The sequence below is a fragment of the Didymella exigua genome, assembly GCF_010094145.1.
Source record: "Didymella exigua CBS 183.55 unplaced genomic scaffold M421scaffold_15, whole genome shotgun sequence".
Lineage (NCBI taxonomy): Eukaryota > Fungi > Ascomycota > Dothideomycetes > Pleosporales > Didymellaceae > Didymella > Didymella exigua.
In genome coordinates this window covers 532,983-546,492 of record NW_022984789.1, presented here as the reverse complement: position 1 = coordinate 546,492, position 13,510 = coordinate 532,983, and the positions used below count along the sequence as shown (strand labels likewise).

General features: G+C 52.6%; 8 protein-coding genes across 8 annotated transcripts; 3 read left to right on the top strand and 5 right to left on the bottom strand.

Moving 5' to 3' along the window:
• Positions 1–82: 82 nt before the first annotated feature.
• On the bottom strand, positions 83–1,841 carry M421DRAFT_421239 (uncharacterized protein). The gene is made up of 3 exons (XM_033592765.1): positions 882–1,841; positions 356–829; positions 83–305 (listed from the first exon to the last, which is right to left on the bottom strand). Exons 1-3 carry the CDS (start codon positions 1,684–1,686, stop codon positions 139–141), a joined length of 1,446 nt encoding a protein of 481 aa, XP_033448303.1. The 5' UTR covers positions 1,687–1,841; the 3' UTR covers positions 83–138.
• A 1,356-nt stretch (positions 1,842–3,197) lies between these two features.
• Positions 3,198–4,889, bottom strand: M421DRAFT_166915 (uncharacterized protein). Its single transcript, XM_033587736.1, has 4 exons — positions 4,572–4,889; positions 4,402–4,521; positions 4,017–4,352; positions 3,198–3,962 (listed from the first exon to the last, which is right to left on the bottom strand). The coding sequence occupies exons 1-4, from the start codon at positions 4,722–4,724 to the stop codon at positions 3,414–3,416; spliced, it is 1,158 nt and encodes a 385-aa protein (XP_033448302.1). The 5' UTR covers positions 4,725–4,889; the 3' UTR covers positions 3,198–3,413.
• Positions 4,890–5,054: 165 nt separating this feature from the next.
• Positions 5,055–5,512, top strand: M421DRAFT_64168 (DUF1763-domain-containing protein; the record flags this gene model as incomplete). The annotated part of the gene is made up of 2 exons (XM_033596125.1): positions 5,055–5,341; positions 5,392–5,512. 2 exons carry the CDS (start codon positions 5,055–5,057, stop codon positions 5,510–5,512), a joined length of 408 nt encoding a protein of 135 aa, XP_033448301.1.
• Positions 5,513–5,600: 88 nt separating this feature from the next.
• M421DRAFT_92860 (DUF814-domain-containing protein) lies at positions 5,601–6,643 on the bottom strand (the record flags this gene model as incomplete). The annotated part of the gene is made up of 5 exons (XM_033598067.1): positions 5,601–5,747; positions 5,845–5,994; positions 6,079–6,182; positions 6,313–6,480; positions 6,571–6,643. 5 exons carry the CDS (start codon positions 6,641–6,643, stop codon positions 5,601–5,603), a joined length of 642 nt encoding a protein of 213 aa, XP_033448300.1.
• Positions 6,644–6,839: 196 nt separating this feature from the next.
• M421DRAFT_421235 (histone-fold-containing protein) lies at positions 6,840–7,958 on the bottom strand. Its single transcript, XM_033592764.1, has 4 exons — positions 7,631–7,958; positions 7,476–7,563; positions 7,343–7,426; positions 6,840–7,289 (listed from the first exon to the last, which is right to left on the bottom strand). Exons 1-4 carry the CDS (start codon positions 7,678–7,680, stop codon positions 7,236–7,238), a joined length of 276 nt encoding a protein of 91 aa, XP_033448299.1. The 5' UTR covers positions 7,681–7,958; the 3' UTR covers positions 6,840–7,235.
• Positions 7,959–8,203: 245 nt separating this feature from the next.
• M421DRAFT_421234 (oxidative stress survival, Svf1-like protein) lies at positions 8,204–9,924 on the bottom strand. The gene is made up of 3 exons (XM_033592763.1): positions 9,629–9,924; positions 8,885–9,525; positions 8,204–8,834 (listed from the first exon to the last, which is right to left on the bottom strand). The coding sequence occupies exons 1-3, from the start codon at positions 9,649–9,651 to the stop codon at positions 8,365–8,367; spliced, it is 1,134 nt and encodes a 377-aa protein (XP_033448298.1). The 5' UTR covers positions 9,652–9,924; the 3' UTR covers positions 8,204–8,364.
• On the top strand, positions 9,844–10,403 carry M421DRAFT_166821 (uncharacterized protein). Its single transcript, XM_033587735.1, has one exon. The coding sequence runs from the start codon at positions 9,994–9,996 to the stop codon at positions 10,297–10,299; it is 306 nt and encodes a 101-aa protein (XP_033448297.1). The 5' UTR covers positions 9,844–9,993; the 3' UTR covers positions 10,300–10,403.
• On the top strand, positions 10,075–13,435 carry M421DRAFT_421233 (Pkinase-domain-containing protein). Its single transcript, XM_033592762.1, has 4 exons — positions 10,075–10,477; positions 10,544–10,824; positions 10,875–12,333; positions 12,382–13,435. The coding sequence occupies exons 2-4, from the start codon at positions 10,573–10,575 to the stop codon at positions 12,990–12,992; spliced, it is 2,322 nt and encodes a 773-aa protein (XP_033448296.1). The 5' UTR covers positions 10,075–10,477; positions 10,544–10,572; the 3' UTR covers positions 12,993–13,435.
• The last annotated feature ends 75 nt before the right edge of the window (positions 13,436–13,510 follow it).

Genomic DNA, 13,510 nt, shown 5'->3' with positions numbered 1-13,510 from the left:
CGGTTTGATGGTGTAGAGCCTTTCATGATGATTCGCGATGCCAGCCACCTGACACCCACATGTATACATATTACTGAAAGATCTACGCTGCTATCTCATTATACGTCCGAATTACCGTCAAATATGCTCTTTTACACTCTAGCTCTCCCAATACTCCGTAACTCCCTTCTGCTTCTTCCACCTCATAACCCAACAACAGATAGGGAAGAACGCCGTGTTGACCGCGCCCCACGCAATCAAGATACCAAAATCAAGAGCAATGCGCGAGTGTAACCCAAACAAGATCTGGCGACTACCTTCGACAACTATCACTTTGTCAGCTTCATCGCCAATACTCGACGGAAGGAGGACTTACCCGAATGCAGCGGCCACGCATAGCCCCATCGGTAGAACGCAGGCGCAATTTCGATATCGTAGAACGACGTCGAAACATTCGTAATCACCCAAAATATCAAAAACAGCCCCATCCACGGCGCCCCCACCACCATTGCGACGTTCTCACACGCGAGCCCCAGCGCAATCATGCCGAAGAAATTTAGCATCCAGTACACCAGAAACGTGCCATGGCTGTACGAAATTGGGTTCCCGTAGGCGACATCCGTGACCTGTGTTTCACCCGTGATTGGATTGGTATGTGTGAAGTTTATCTGGAAGGCCAGGGAGACGAACGAGTAAGCGAGCGAGAGCATGAAGTAGGCGCCCATTGTGGCGAACCAGCGCCAAATTATCATTTGGTAGAATTTGAGCGGCGGATGTCCTTTTGGGTTGATGTAGGTCATGTGGATTGGCAGGTAGAAGGAGAAGCTGAAGAATGATATGATGATTAGGTCTAGTCATGGTGGTCAGTAACTGTTAGGTATGTTGAAGGTGCGGAGGCTTACAGATCAGGCCGATGGATACAGCGGGAATGCCGGTGTATGGATAGAAGGGTCGGAGGTTGAACTCGGAGAAGCCAATTGCCGGGCTGATGGCTTGTGGTGCGGATTGAATGTTCGCCAATATCGCAGGGTCGCTGGCGTTTTGCAGTGCCATACGCGCCCACTGTTGACCGACCTGGCTCGTAGCCTGGGTCATGAACTGGCTGATAAGAGGCAGCATGAAGTCGTACCAGTTCGTGTCGTCTCGAGAGTCCTGGTAGACCAGTTGGCACGCACCAAGAGGATCGTAAGATGTGTTTCCGGTTGCGACAGCCTGGTACAGTAACGCCGAAGCATTGGGATTGATGATGATCGCAGCCCAAGCATCCCAGTTGTAGACCGCCTGGCGCACCTCCAGAATATCATTGTTGAATTCACTTCCAGGGCGGATCCCCCAGCCGAGTGTTGGCATGCCAGATGAAAGTTGCTTCTCTACCAGTTGAGTGATTGTAGGTCCAACAAATGGAGCGTTTCCAATGTCATCGTACGGCGCGGCACCATCCATGTCAACGACATATACGAGTAAATGGCCGAGTCTGTTTTCTACCTCGTAGAAGACACCCCAGTAAATCGACAGTACAGCCAGAATGAAAGCCATGAGGAACGCGGTGGTGACAATCCATTCTCGGAAGACGCGATGCCGCACTTTTCGTAGGGAAGGGTGCCAGAAACCAACAGGTACAGGGTTCGAGTCAAAAGGTTTGCCATCTGCTGCTGGTCCTCCAACATCAGGAACCCAATCGTTCTTCTTGCGCGAACGGAACAGCATGTTGGCTGGTATGAGGTACAATCAAGGAAGCCAAGACCGACGCTTGCGATGCAATAGGGAGCCGCGAAAGACGGGGAATTGTGTGTGCCGCATTTTGATCTAGCAGTTCGGTGTTGACCGTTTTGGCGTCGAACAATAATTATGACGTCGTGGAAGTGGTGAGATCAACCTTATTAACTCTATCTGTTAGCGCCGAGTCTAGTATGCGGCGCAAATGTCACTTCGATCCACCACTACAGGAGCAGCCCGACAACGATCACAAGGCTGTCTTCCGCGTTGTACCTATCGGAATACTGCTACTGCATCAGTGGTTGTGATCGATCACAAGCAAAAGTGTGGTCGTGCAACTTAGTCATCGTGGCTGTTTTGTCGAAGAGTCCTGCATTCATTGCGACCGCTACTCGAATTTGCAAATATTTCCGACCACGTTATCACCACTATGCGACATTTTCGTCGATGCTCCAATCCCTCAATGTTTCAATCCAGGCATGAGATGTCGTCTACCGTAGCCGAGTCCGTCCATATCTCCTGAGGCTGAGGACCGTTGTCACTACAGCATGCGATCATTACTTCGTAACGATGTATTTATTCCGAACGAAAAGTAGGTGACAAGCCGATGAGCACGTCCCGGAAAAGATGTGTTGAGCGCCTGATATGCAAAAAGAACCGAAGGAAAGGGGTATCGCTCGGAAAGAGAAACGCCAATGAAACTGTGCATACTGCCTTGCGCCGATATGCAAGACTCTCCACCTTATCGAAACTGAACGACTTTTCGTTCACAATGCAGACGCATGGATCATCTCCTCAATGGAATATACTCATGTGCTGGTTGGAGACGTCTTTCGTACATCCTATCGTGTTCAGGTATATACGCAGGAGGTCTGGGCCCCGCAGACGGGTCATGACAATCGTTCCTTGCAGGAGTACGATATTGTGTTTCCGGGACGTAGGCTGGAAAGCCCTGTGTAGCATTGTACAAATCACCAGCGTTTCCAAAAGGTGGGCGCCGCGGACTGCAAGTGAGGTTAATGGTCTCCTGTGATGGCTGCGCTCTGTGCCGACTGCGCGGTTCCATAGGTAGATATTCCTGTGTATGCGGGTGCATAGCAGCCTGCTTCGGAGCCTGTCTCGAGTACAAATCTTGTTCGTGTAGTGATGGTTTCCTCCGTTTGTTGGCCTGCTCATGAGGCTCATCCATCGGCTGCGGTACTGAAGGGTATGCTCTTCGCTTGAAGGACTGAACATTATCATACTCCCTTGGCAGATCAAAACGATCAGAGTTAGGGCCCTGGTCATTCAGGGTGCGCGGTGGAGATAAGAGATCGACTGTCTCACGCTCTACTGAAGGTAGAACCGTCTCGTGGTCAGAGATACGCCGAGATGGCGGAGGGGGAAACCTGCTAGAGTGTGCATCAACACGAGGTGAAAGTGGAACATAGCCCTCTTGTACACGAGGGGGTGCCGCAGAACGATAGGTTTGTTCGTATCCTACCCTTGAAGGAGTATCATTGACCGGTATGAGCTACGATGGTTAGCGCACGCTTTAAAGTGCAAAGATACGTTTATTGTCGAGCTTTAGCAGAACGATATGCTGAAACTCACTTCGAAGAGTCGCCCGTCGGCACCACGCATATAGGTAGGCGGTGGTCTCGACTTGGGCTGGATCACGTTTGGTCTCGATTGCCTGTCGACGTAAGCATAGTCTGTCAGTCACCGAGCGAATGTACTCACTGGTCGATCGGTGGTCTGCTATGAGCAGCGTAAAATGGCTCAGGCCTGGCTGAATCGTCGTACGCACGACCTGTCCGTGTCACTGTTGCGGGATACTGAGGCCTACGGGCCATGGGTGGCGGAGGGTATGGGTGTACGAAAATTGTCCGTCCGTGGCCTCGCCTCCGCTCGTGATCGCTGGCGATCGGGTAATGGGGATGTCTCTCAAGCTGAATGTCCTGGGCGATCACGCGATTGGACACAATCTCCATGCTCTGTTCTCGTTCATCGGGCGTGTCACCATCGCTTGTCTCATCTTCATCATCGAGTACAATGACCTCGCGAAAAGTATCTTCAATCTCGTTGCTCTGTTCGCCAGTCTCGTCCCGCCACTCTTTGAGCTTGGCTAGAGAGACGTGCTCAACCTTTTGGCGGGCTTCCATCCAAGAGCCGGTCTTGAGCATCTTGTCGTAGTCTGTGTACGTGTGACGAATGTGAGCAACAACAGCGAGTTGGACTCGACGAGCCAGAGGAAGCTCTTTGGCGTTGCCTACGCGGTTTGTTCCCTGTCACGTTGTAAGTATGATTGCGGCTTACCAAGATGAAAGATACGTGTTTACCTCTTCGAAAGCATGGTTCACGATCGACGACAGATCCGCTTCCGGAATCTTGGGGAACATCTCACGGACAGCACCGCTGATGTGATCTTTACTGCCTTCCTCAGCGGTTGGGCGACCATGAAGTGCCTGTCTTGTTGAATAGCTTTCCACTTGTTGTTGTATCCAGTTCTCTCGATCAGCAGCTGTAGTCTTGCGGAGACCGCCCTCTTCGCTGTATTCGTAGCCGAACTTGCTACAAGCGAGCTGTATGATTTCGAGAGGAAAGTGATGCCCTATACGGTGGACGTGGTGCGACAGCTTCTCGGGGTCTGCGTGGGTCTTGTTCTTTGGCTTGGCCTGTAGGACTGTTAGTTTAGGCGTTACTTAGGGGTTGACTGATGCTGACCGAGACGACGTGCACGTCAAGGTTCCGTTGGCGACACTGTTCCTTGCACCACTCCGTGATTTCTGGGTGTCCAGCCGGAACGAAGCCGAAGCCTTTGGGGGCATTTGCAGCATAGGTGAGCTAGATGGTTGTCAGTGGTAAAGTGTGTGGCGTAGCTGGAGGCGACGGACGATGGAGTGCAACTTCTTCTTCTCTTGCGTGACGGCCTCGAGTACAATCTTATACGGCTTCTTCGTCTTCACAGCGGCACGGTTCTTTTCAATCGCCATAGCGCGACTAGTGCCCTGCTGTTGTAGCGGACGTGCATGATGTATCCTTGCCATTTTTACAGGGTACGACAACAGCCATGAACCGCGCTGAGGTGGGGTGATGAACGAGGGCGCTGAAGGTGGCGTCTACAGTTTGAATGAAGCTGCGCTGTGATGGTCAGTGATTAGCACAGCGTGTGATGTGTCTGCAAGGAGACGGCAATAATTCAGACGAGTCTACGGTGTGCTACACGCCCGGTTGCAGAAAAGCGCAGGCGGGGTGAGGTTGGTGGTGAGAACCTAGTCGGTTGCAGGTGAGCGCGGAAGTGAGGCGATGGTTTAGTCAGCCATCAGCAAGCAGCCAATCGACGCTCGAGCGCATTGAGCCTTGATGGTTTCAACATCATGTCGAGCGAAGCCGTCGTTTACGCCTACAGACATGTTCTTCGTCAGGGGCTGAGAGCCATTCAGTACTCGAAGCCTGCGCGCTTCACACTACGGGACCGACTGCGCTCGGCCTTTCGAAAAGGCGCTGCCAGCGACTTTGATCAGCAGAAGATTGCGAATACCCTCGAGTTTCTGCAGTATGCTACGAAGCAGAATGGATTGGAGCACAAGGTCCTGAGAAATCTCTTGCTGGTGTGGTGGAATCAAGATAGGGGTGGTCGAACGAGATCCAGGAGCAAGTCTCGGTGAGGATTGTTGCTGCAAGACCAATCCTGACCAGCGCTGACGAGAACAGCCAGCGTGAAGACCTCGAGATACGCACGACCGCCTACGATGCCTTCAATCACAACATCCGCATGCTGAACGAAAGTATGGGGACCTGCATCCCTTCTATGACCTCGCGAGATCCCACCTAGTGAGACGCCATCACAACCGCCGTTGAACGCCTGTCCGTCGCGCGCCCATGCTATAAAGGATATTGAAGGAAGAAGCCTTTGTACAGCACTACATGAAGTCATCAAGGAAGTCCTCGTCGCGGTCCTGGTTGCTTGACGCTGCAAGGTTCTCTTCAGACATGATGTCATCGTAGGCGTGATCTCGCTGCCAGGCAAGCTCCTTGCGTTCTTTCGCGATTCGTGCTTCCTCCTTGCGCTGCGGAATGTGTCAGACAGTAATGGAGACAGGGCCACGAAAGAAGAATAGGATAGGGGGGCTAATGAAAAGACGAAATGGGGAAAGGGAGACTCACTCTTGCATCCCGCGCGCCCTGATCCTTCTTCCTAAGCTCACGAAGACGGACCTCTTTTTCTTCCCTCAGATCAGGGAACTTCTCAACCTTGGTCTTGTTGAGTCGGTTGACGATGGGGTTCTCACGCGCTACCACATGTATGCGTTTCACCTGAAAGGTGTCAGTACTCATACAGTTTGGGTAGAACAAATGCTGCATGACAAGAGAATCAAACAGCTTTGAATGAACACTTACCAACTTATTGTTCTTGAATCCAACCTGACCAACGGCCATACTTCCGTCCTTCTTCAAGTTCGACCATGGCGTATAGATGACTGTGATATTGTCCTTTTTGTTACCTGCGTAGCATTAGCCCGGTTCCTTTTAGCCCTACACTCAATCTGTAGCATAGTCCAAGTTCACATGCTTCTGAGCACACCCTGGATATGCTCTTCTTGGCCGACAACAGATCCCAGCTCGATGACTCACCTTCAATACTGTTCGCCTTGGTCAACTGTGCGCAGTCAATCAACAGTGGCTCGCTAATCTTGTCCCACGTCTCGCCCTCCGGCAACCGGACGTAGATATGTGCAGAAGAGAGGTTGTCGACGTGGAACCAAACGTCTTCGTCCCAGCCGTATTTTATCAGTTCTTCGTCTGTTCATGATGTCAGTGATCAGTTTCACCAGGGTCGTATTAAGTCTTTTCGATTTTTCGACGTGACTTAGCAGCAGGTGGAAAACGAACTTTCAACCTTGTCTTTGCCTACATAAATGAACGCTGATGGCGTCACGGTGTTGGAGGAGAAGTAGTACACCATATTGCTAGGGCATGTGGCGAGATAGTGTTCGAATGCGGCAACACAGCGAGCGATGTGACAGGCTGGATGTGCGAAGGTGAAATTCGAGGGCACGTGCGAGTGGGGTTAGTGGGGTAAGTGCCAGCTGTTGTTCGTTAATCATTCGAGCTCACATCTTCTTCGACACGTTTCTGAAAAGACTTAAATCATCAACAATGATTGCTCCAGGCGGTATATTGCCGTGTGCAGCTTTGCACGTATATTTGCATACCCATCAGATGCCCACGCCTTCCAACTTTGCCCCTTCTGCGCGCCTGGTTCCTGCAAAGCGTCTTCTTCCGAACGTTCGAAAGTCCTCCAATATCAAGATGTAGCTCTCGTAATTTTCTTGTGCCGCTCCCTATCCATGCCATAATCCAACTCCTACTCCTACAGAACGAACCAAAACAATCATGAAGGTGGGGACGGTGACCATTACCCGGCGCCAGGTGGAGCAAGTCTTTTCTCAAACGGATGAAACCTGCTTCCAGTCGATGAAAGGCCTGCTTACGCTGAGTCACGCGGTGATATATCGTTTCTTGGATGTCTGTGGTGACCCCGTACGCTCTTCGTCTTATGAAAGACGTCCCATGAATGAGGGATCGAAGCCGTAGAGGTGGCGTCCTTGCTAGAATGGCGTCAGCTACTTGTCTTGGGTCTTAGAGTAGGACAAGGACTTACGCGATTGAGAATGAAGATGATATCGGTCATGCAGACGGTCTTGCGGCCAGTGTGCTCCACGACAGCTACTACCTTGCGCAAGATCTATGCATGTGTCAGTGGGACGATTAAGGCCAGCATTGCGGTGACTTACGTCGCTCAGTCGGGATTTGAGAGCTTGTCGAGCGTGATCGTAGATAGTAGCTGAGATGCGCTTCACGCCGCCTCGACGAGCCAGTCTTCTGCAGAATTTGTGAGTTGATAAAGTCATCTCTGATAGACGATTCGGTGCAATAAAGATGCGCTTACCGAATGTCTCCTTTGGTCACACCCTGGATAGTATCCCGCAGTATCTCCATGAGATTAATTAGTGGAAGAACTATACGATGAACGCGAAACGGAGCACTTAATGATGCCGCTTGACGCCCCTGCCTTTACCCAGACCGAAGCCTTTCCCTCCCTTTCCAAGACCAATTCCGAGCTGGGACGCGCGCGAAGCCAACGAAGATGCCGTTTGAGAACCAGGCGGACGAGCGAATTCTGGCCGAGGTGCGCCACCAAATCGTAGCATCCCGCCGGACATCTTCGGCCGTTCGTTTACCATGGCACAGTGGTGGTGAGGGGATATGGGTGCTGCCTGGCGTGGTGTAACGGGCGTAGGTATCGGTTGCAGTGAGTGCACGGACTCGACTCTTGACGCGTTGCGTTTGTTTGTGCCCAAGCGCGCTGTCAGGTGGAGATAACAAAGCGCCTTATCAGACGCAGGCAGAGGACTAGGAGTGAAATCGAAATGTGAAAGAGAAGATGAGGCGCACGCAAATAGAAATGCACACGCAAGTACAGGCAAAAAGGCAAGCTAGTGCATTGTTTCGCTGTGATAGGCCCCATGCATCCGCGACATCTCGCTGTGGCTGTGAATGCACTACATATGCAGAGAGCAACAAAGACTTTTTAAGATTGGGGTTCATTAGGTTCAAGCTCCTGGCCTGGGTTCTACTATTAATGCTAGGGGGTCGTAACGGTATAGATGTATAAGGAGTCCCTCACGAGATGAACGTTGCCTCGGTGAAGAGGACACCTTCCTCCTCCTTGATCTCATCGCCGGCCTTCACCTTAATGGTGAGCTTCGACGCGAACTGGTAGATATACGGTTTCGTGCCAGCCGCAGATGCCACAATAGTCTTGATGAAGCCTGGCACTTCAGCCATAACATCCACACGGTCGTATTTAGTGCCCAAAGAGCCTGCAAGCTCCGCCGTGACCTCCTTGCCGTCGTCAGTCTTTCCCTCCCAGTGGTAGCTTGCTGATGTAGGCTCAGGCCAGTCATTGTCCGTATCCTGCTTAGTCTCGGTGTGTTTCGCACCGCCGTTGATACCAGCAATCAGCAGCTTGCCATCCGTAGCGATGCCACTAACACAGACTGTCGTCGATCCGTAGGAGGGGGGGGTCTTGAACTCCATGAGGATAGCGGAGTACGACGGCGACTGGAAGTTGACGAAATTCCAGCGAGCCGCTTCAAAGTATTAGCATGATCTGCGGCATGTTCGGGTTTCAACTACTCACCAGCATGGTGGGGCTTCATTCCTTGCAGTGCGTGGCTGAACATTCCCTGGCCATCAATCTTGATCTCGCCTTCCCTAGTGATGACAGAGCCCTCGGCCTTGCACCTCGGCCAAAAGTGGTGATGCATGCTGCCCCATGGCTCCTTGGGGTTGGTGCCGTAGTTGCTCGTTCCAGTCTTTCCAGCCTGGAAGCCCGGTGCTGTCCTGGTAAATGTGACATTGACCAGACTGCTGTTGTTGACTGCTGCCTTGACTGTGTATGCCGAGCCGTCCTCGTTCAGCTGGATGGAGACGCCGTCAGCGTGGAAGGAGAAATGACCTTCATCGAAACCGTGATTCGAAAGCGGGTCACTAGACCACAGGAAGGGCTTCTCGTTATTGGGGTAGAAGATTTTGGTATTGAACTGCACCGTCGTGCGTGCACCGAAGATGTTGTTGTAGATGACCTGGAATATGCCGGTGTGGCCCGAGTCCGCGTTGACGTAGAAGGTCTGAGTCTCGACGTTGGTGTAGTTCAGGGCCTGCCATTTCAGGTCCTCTTTGGTCAACTCGGTGAAGGAAGGGTCGCCTGCATTCTTGCCAACCGGCTGGATAGCTTCAGGACCGTAGATGGGCTCCTCAGTACCGGCAACCGCGGACAACCTGTCAGACTGTCAGAACATGGATACGTATTGCATGCAGTATATTCAGGTCATATACCCGTGTCGTGCATACGCGTGGGAGCTGTGGAGAAGGGTTCACCTACGCTGACTTGGCCCAAGAGAACATTTTGCGGGATGAGCGAGGCACTATCCAAAAACACTTTGTAAGCGACTGGTAGTGAGACGACCCTTACTGGAAAGGGGTAGAAAAACTCTTGAAGCAATTTGTTCAACAAGCCAGAGATTTTCGTAGCGACGAGTAACACGGCCGGGAGCAGGTGAGGCGAAGGTCTCTATGTAGGCGGTCGGGGCACTTGCTTGCACGCGCGGGGCTGGCCGGGTATAGGTGCGTGTTGTGGATCTTGGTGGGGGTATCACAGGTGTCGAGGTTGGCTGGTGGTGTGGACGGACGGTGTTGTGCCAGAGGCGTGGAGGCTCTCGCTGTGACGCTGTGACGCGGTGAGCTAACATGCTGATCCGGCAGGCTGCGGCTAGCAAATCGAGTAATCCGCCCTTTCCAGCTTGCAATATTTCGCCCACACCCCTCCAAACAACGAGCCTTCTCTCTGTTTGCGACTCACAATCCTACTGCAGCGCCCGTCGCGGTATTGCAAAAGTCTCCCAGATTACGTGCGCTGTCAATTCTAATCGAACGTCCTTTTTCCGGCCATCCGTCACAAGCTGCGCGCGATCGCTCAGTAGTAGCGCGGGGCATACCGGTAGCTCTTTGGCCGAGTACTTCCAAAGGCCGATGACGACTTTGCGTGCTTTGTAACCCATCAACCCCGAAAACCTCCTCGGTCGCTCCCCTCTTACAGTCGCAATTTGCAGGACTCGATTTCAAAATTCAACTGGATCTTCCGCGGACCCCACCTGCCCCGGAATTGAACGAAAGCGGCTGGATGACGGCGTGAAGCTTGCCCGATTTCGCCGATCACATATCTTTCTTTAGTGTAAGCTACTCGACTAAGCAGAGCTGTGCTTTCGTCATGGCTCATAGCGACTGACTGCCCTTGCAGTGATCCTTCACACAACCCAAAACTCCATCATGGCGTCGCCAGCTCCAGAGCAGCCGCCGCAATCGGTCCGCTTCAGCGATGTCAATCAGGAAATCGAGCCCGAGAGCGCCCTCCGGCATGTGACTGGCCTCACTGGCGCGGGTGAGACAATGAAGGAGCCATTGAGCCCGCAGGCGGAGCAGGAGCTACGTAATCTATCTTCGACGCTGCAGCAGTCTCGTGTACAGGCGAAGCGCATGGAGAACTTTTCGTTTGAGCCGGTCTCGCTGCCGCCCTCACGAGTAAGCAAACATGTTCCAAGTGACATCGAGCATGCAGCTGACACAATCAGGCACCTTCCCCCTCACCTGCCTCCCGCACGACTTCTGGCCAGTCCTCCCAGCACCGCTCGTCAGTCGCACAGGCCATACAATCGCCGCCGTTGACACCCGCGGGCACATCTTCCCGCGATGACAGACCTACCAGCGGAGTTGATCATACGAAGAAGAGTGATCCTGCCTTGATGACCCCCCAAATCTCCCCTCCACACGAGCCTCCGCCAACCTCAATGGACTCGTCTGTCAATAAGGACGTTGCAGTACCGGGCTCCCCGCAGCCAGCGCCACGAACTCGACCCAACTCGGTAATTGAACCAGATGTTGTGCAACCTCACCCCATGCACGGGCCGTCATTCACAGTTGGACCAGCCGGTGATTCTTTGCCAGCTTCAAGGGATCAAAGTCCGTCCGGGTCAGGCGGAGAGCGGACTCCTGGATATCACTCTCCCGGCACATCCACGCCAACATCAATCGGCCGCCCTTTCACACCTCAAGGCGATCAGCATGACCCATACTCCCGCTCGAAGCGAGCTCCTCAGCCCAAGAACCTTGATGGACTCGATGCGCGTTTCATTTTCGGTAGCCGTGATGGTCGCGGCCGCCGCAACCAGTCTGCATCTTTATCCAGCACCACATTGCCGAGGTCTAGGGGTACAGCGTCGGATAAGGAAGATACTGGCAGCAATAGAACAAGCATCTTCGGTGCCACTGGACGACCTGGCAGTCGATACAGTTCTGACACAGAGACCGACTCCAAGCCGCACAAACATGGACACGATTCCATGTCGAACCTAAAGCGGTTCTTCAAGATCGGCAGCCACAAGCACAAAGACAAAGACAAGGAGAAGGAGAAGCACAAGAGCCCTGCGCCAGTCATCAAGCGCGAAAAGCCGATCAGGGCCAGCAAAGCAGGCGTGATGACACCCCCATTGACCAACGGGGCAGCCAGCGTTCCCTTTGCAGACGACCATGGTCTTGAGAGCAAGTACGGAAAGTTTGGCAAAGTTCTTGGTTCTGGTGCAGGAGGCTCCGTCCGATTGATGAAGCGTAGCAGTGACGGTGTCACATTCGCCGTGAAGCAGTTCCGCGCCAGACATTCGTATGAGTCGGAACGCGACTACAACAAGAAGGTGACCGCAGAGTTTTGTATCGGCTCCACTCTCCACCACGGCAACATCATCGAGACGATGGATTTGGTGAACGAGAAAGGCAACTATTATGTTGTAATGGAGTATGCGCCTTTCGACCTGTTCGCCATTGTCATGACAGGCAAGATGAGTCGAGAAGAGATGACATGTTGCACCCTTCAGATTTTGAACGGTGTGAACTACCTGCATAGCATGGGTCTGGCTCACCGAGATCTGAAGCTGGACAATGTCGTGGTCAACGAGCACGGCATCATGAAGATCATCGACTTTGGAAGTGCAGCAGTATTCAGATATCCGTTCGAGAACGACGTCGTCCTTGCGAATGGTGAGTTAATCCCTCCATTGCAACCTGATCTTTAGCTAATAGCCTCAGGTATTGTCGGTTCTGATCCCTACCTCGCTCCTGAGGTGTACGACCTTTCGAAGTACGACCCACAACCTACGGATATCTGGTCCTTAGCCATCATCTTCTGCTGCATGACACTGCGTCGATTCCCGTGGAAGGCACCCCGAGTCTCGGACAACTCATACAAGCTTTTCGTCTCTCCGCCCAACGATGGTCCAAAGTCCATAACTGGACCTGCAAAAGCTTCTACTGATCTTCAACATGCCGCTGACGACCACCGAGCTGGCACCCAGTCCGCGCCAGCTTCCCGTCATCCTTCTGGAGAAGGCCAACAGTCCAATGGCGCTTTAACAGTAGCACCGAGCAGCCAAAGCCAGCAACAACCCCAGGTGATTAAGGGGCCTTGGCGTCTTCTGCGACTTTTGCCCAGAGAGAGCAGGCACATCATTGGCAGGATGCTCGAAGTTGATCCTAGGAGGCGTGCTACACTTGAGGAGATCATGAACGACAAATGGGTCCAGAACAGCCAAGTGTGCTCGCAAGAAGATGGCGGTAAGGTGCTTCGCTGCGACAACCACGAGCACACGCTCGAGCCAGGTGCAGGTGCATCGGCTCCCAACACGCAACAAAAGAAGTGAGCTTCAAGCACACAACATTTCTACTTGCTGTCTTACCGCTCTTATCTGATGATTGACATCGGTACAGTGCTCTGCAAAGACTCATCGCGTTCGCAAGTACTCAGAGGCGGCGGTTTTCATAGTCAGTGTTATGCGCTACGACCGCATTAGGAGTTCTGGACATATAGCAGGCCGGCGTTATTTGACGCTTATGTGCAACTTGGTTACGATAGATTGGTGGGTGGTGGCTTTCTCATTGTTCAGCAAGAACCAACATCCCTACTTCATGTAATGTACTCTCGAAAATACGCTCGAGCGCGAGCTGTTGTTAATAGGAAGGGGAGCGTAAGATGCAAACACCCGGCGCCAGGCCTCGACAAATGAAACGTTGACGGTTGACAAGCGCATAATGCCAATTTTATAGCTCTCGTGCGCTCCTTTACTCGCTACACCGCCAAAACAACGGAACTTGCAACTTTTCAGACTATGTCCTTTCGGCTAGAGGTGCCCTCGTGTGATGCGCTTCTGTGGCTTTTGCC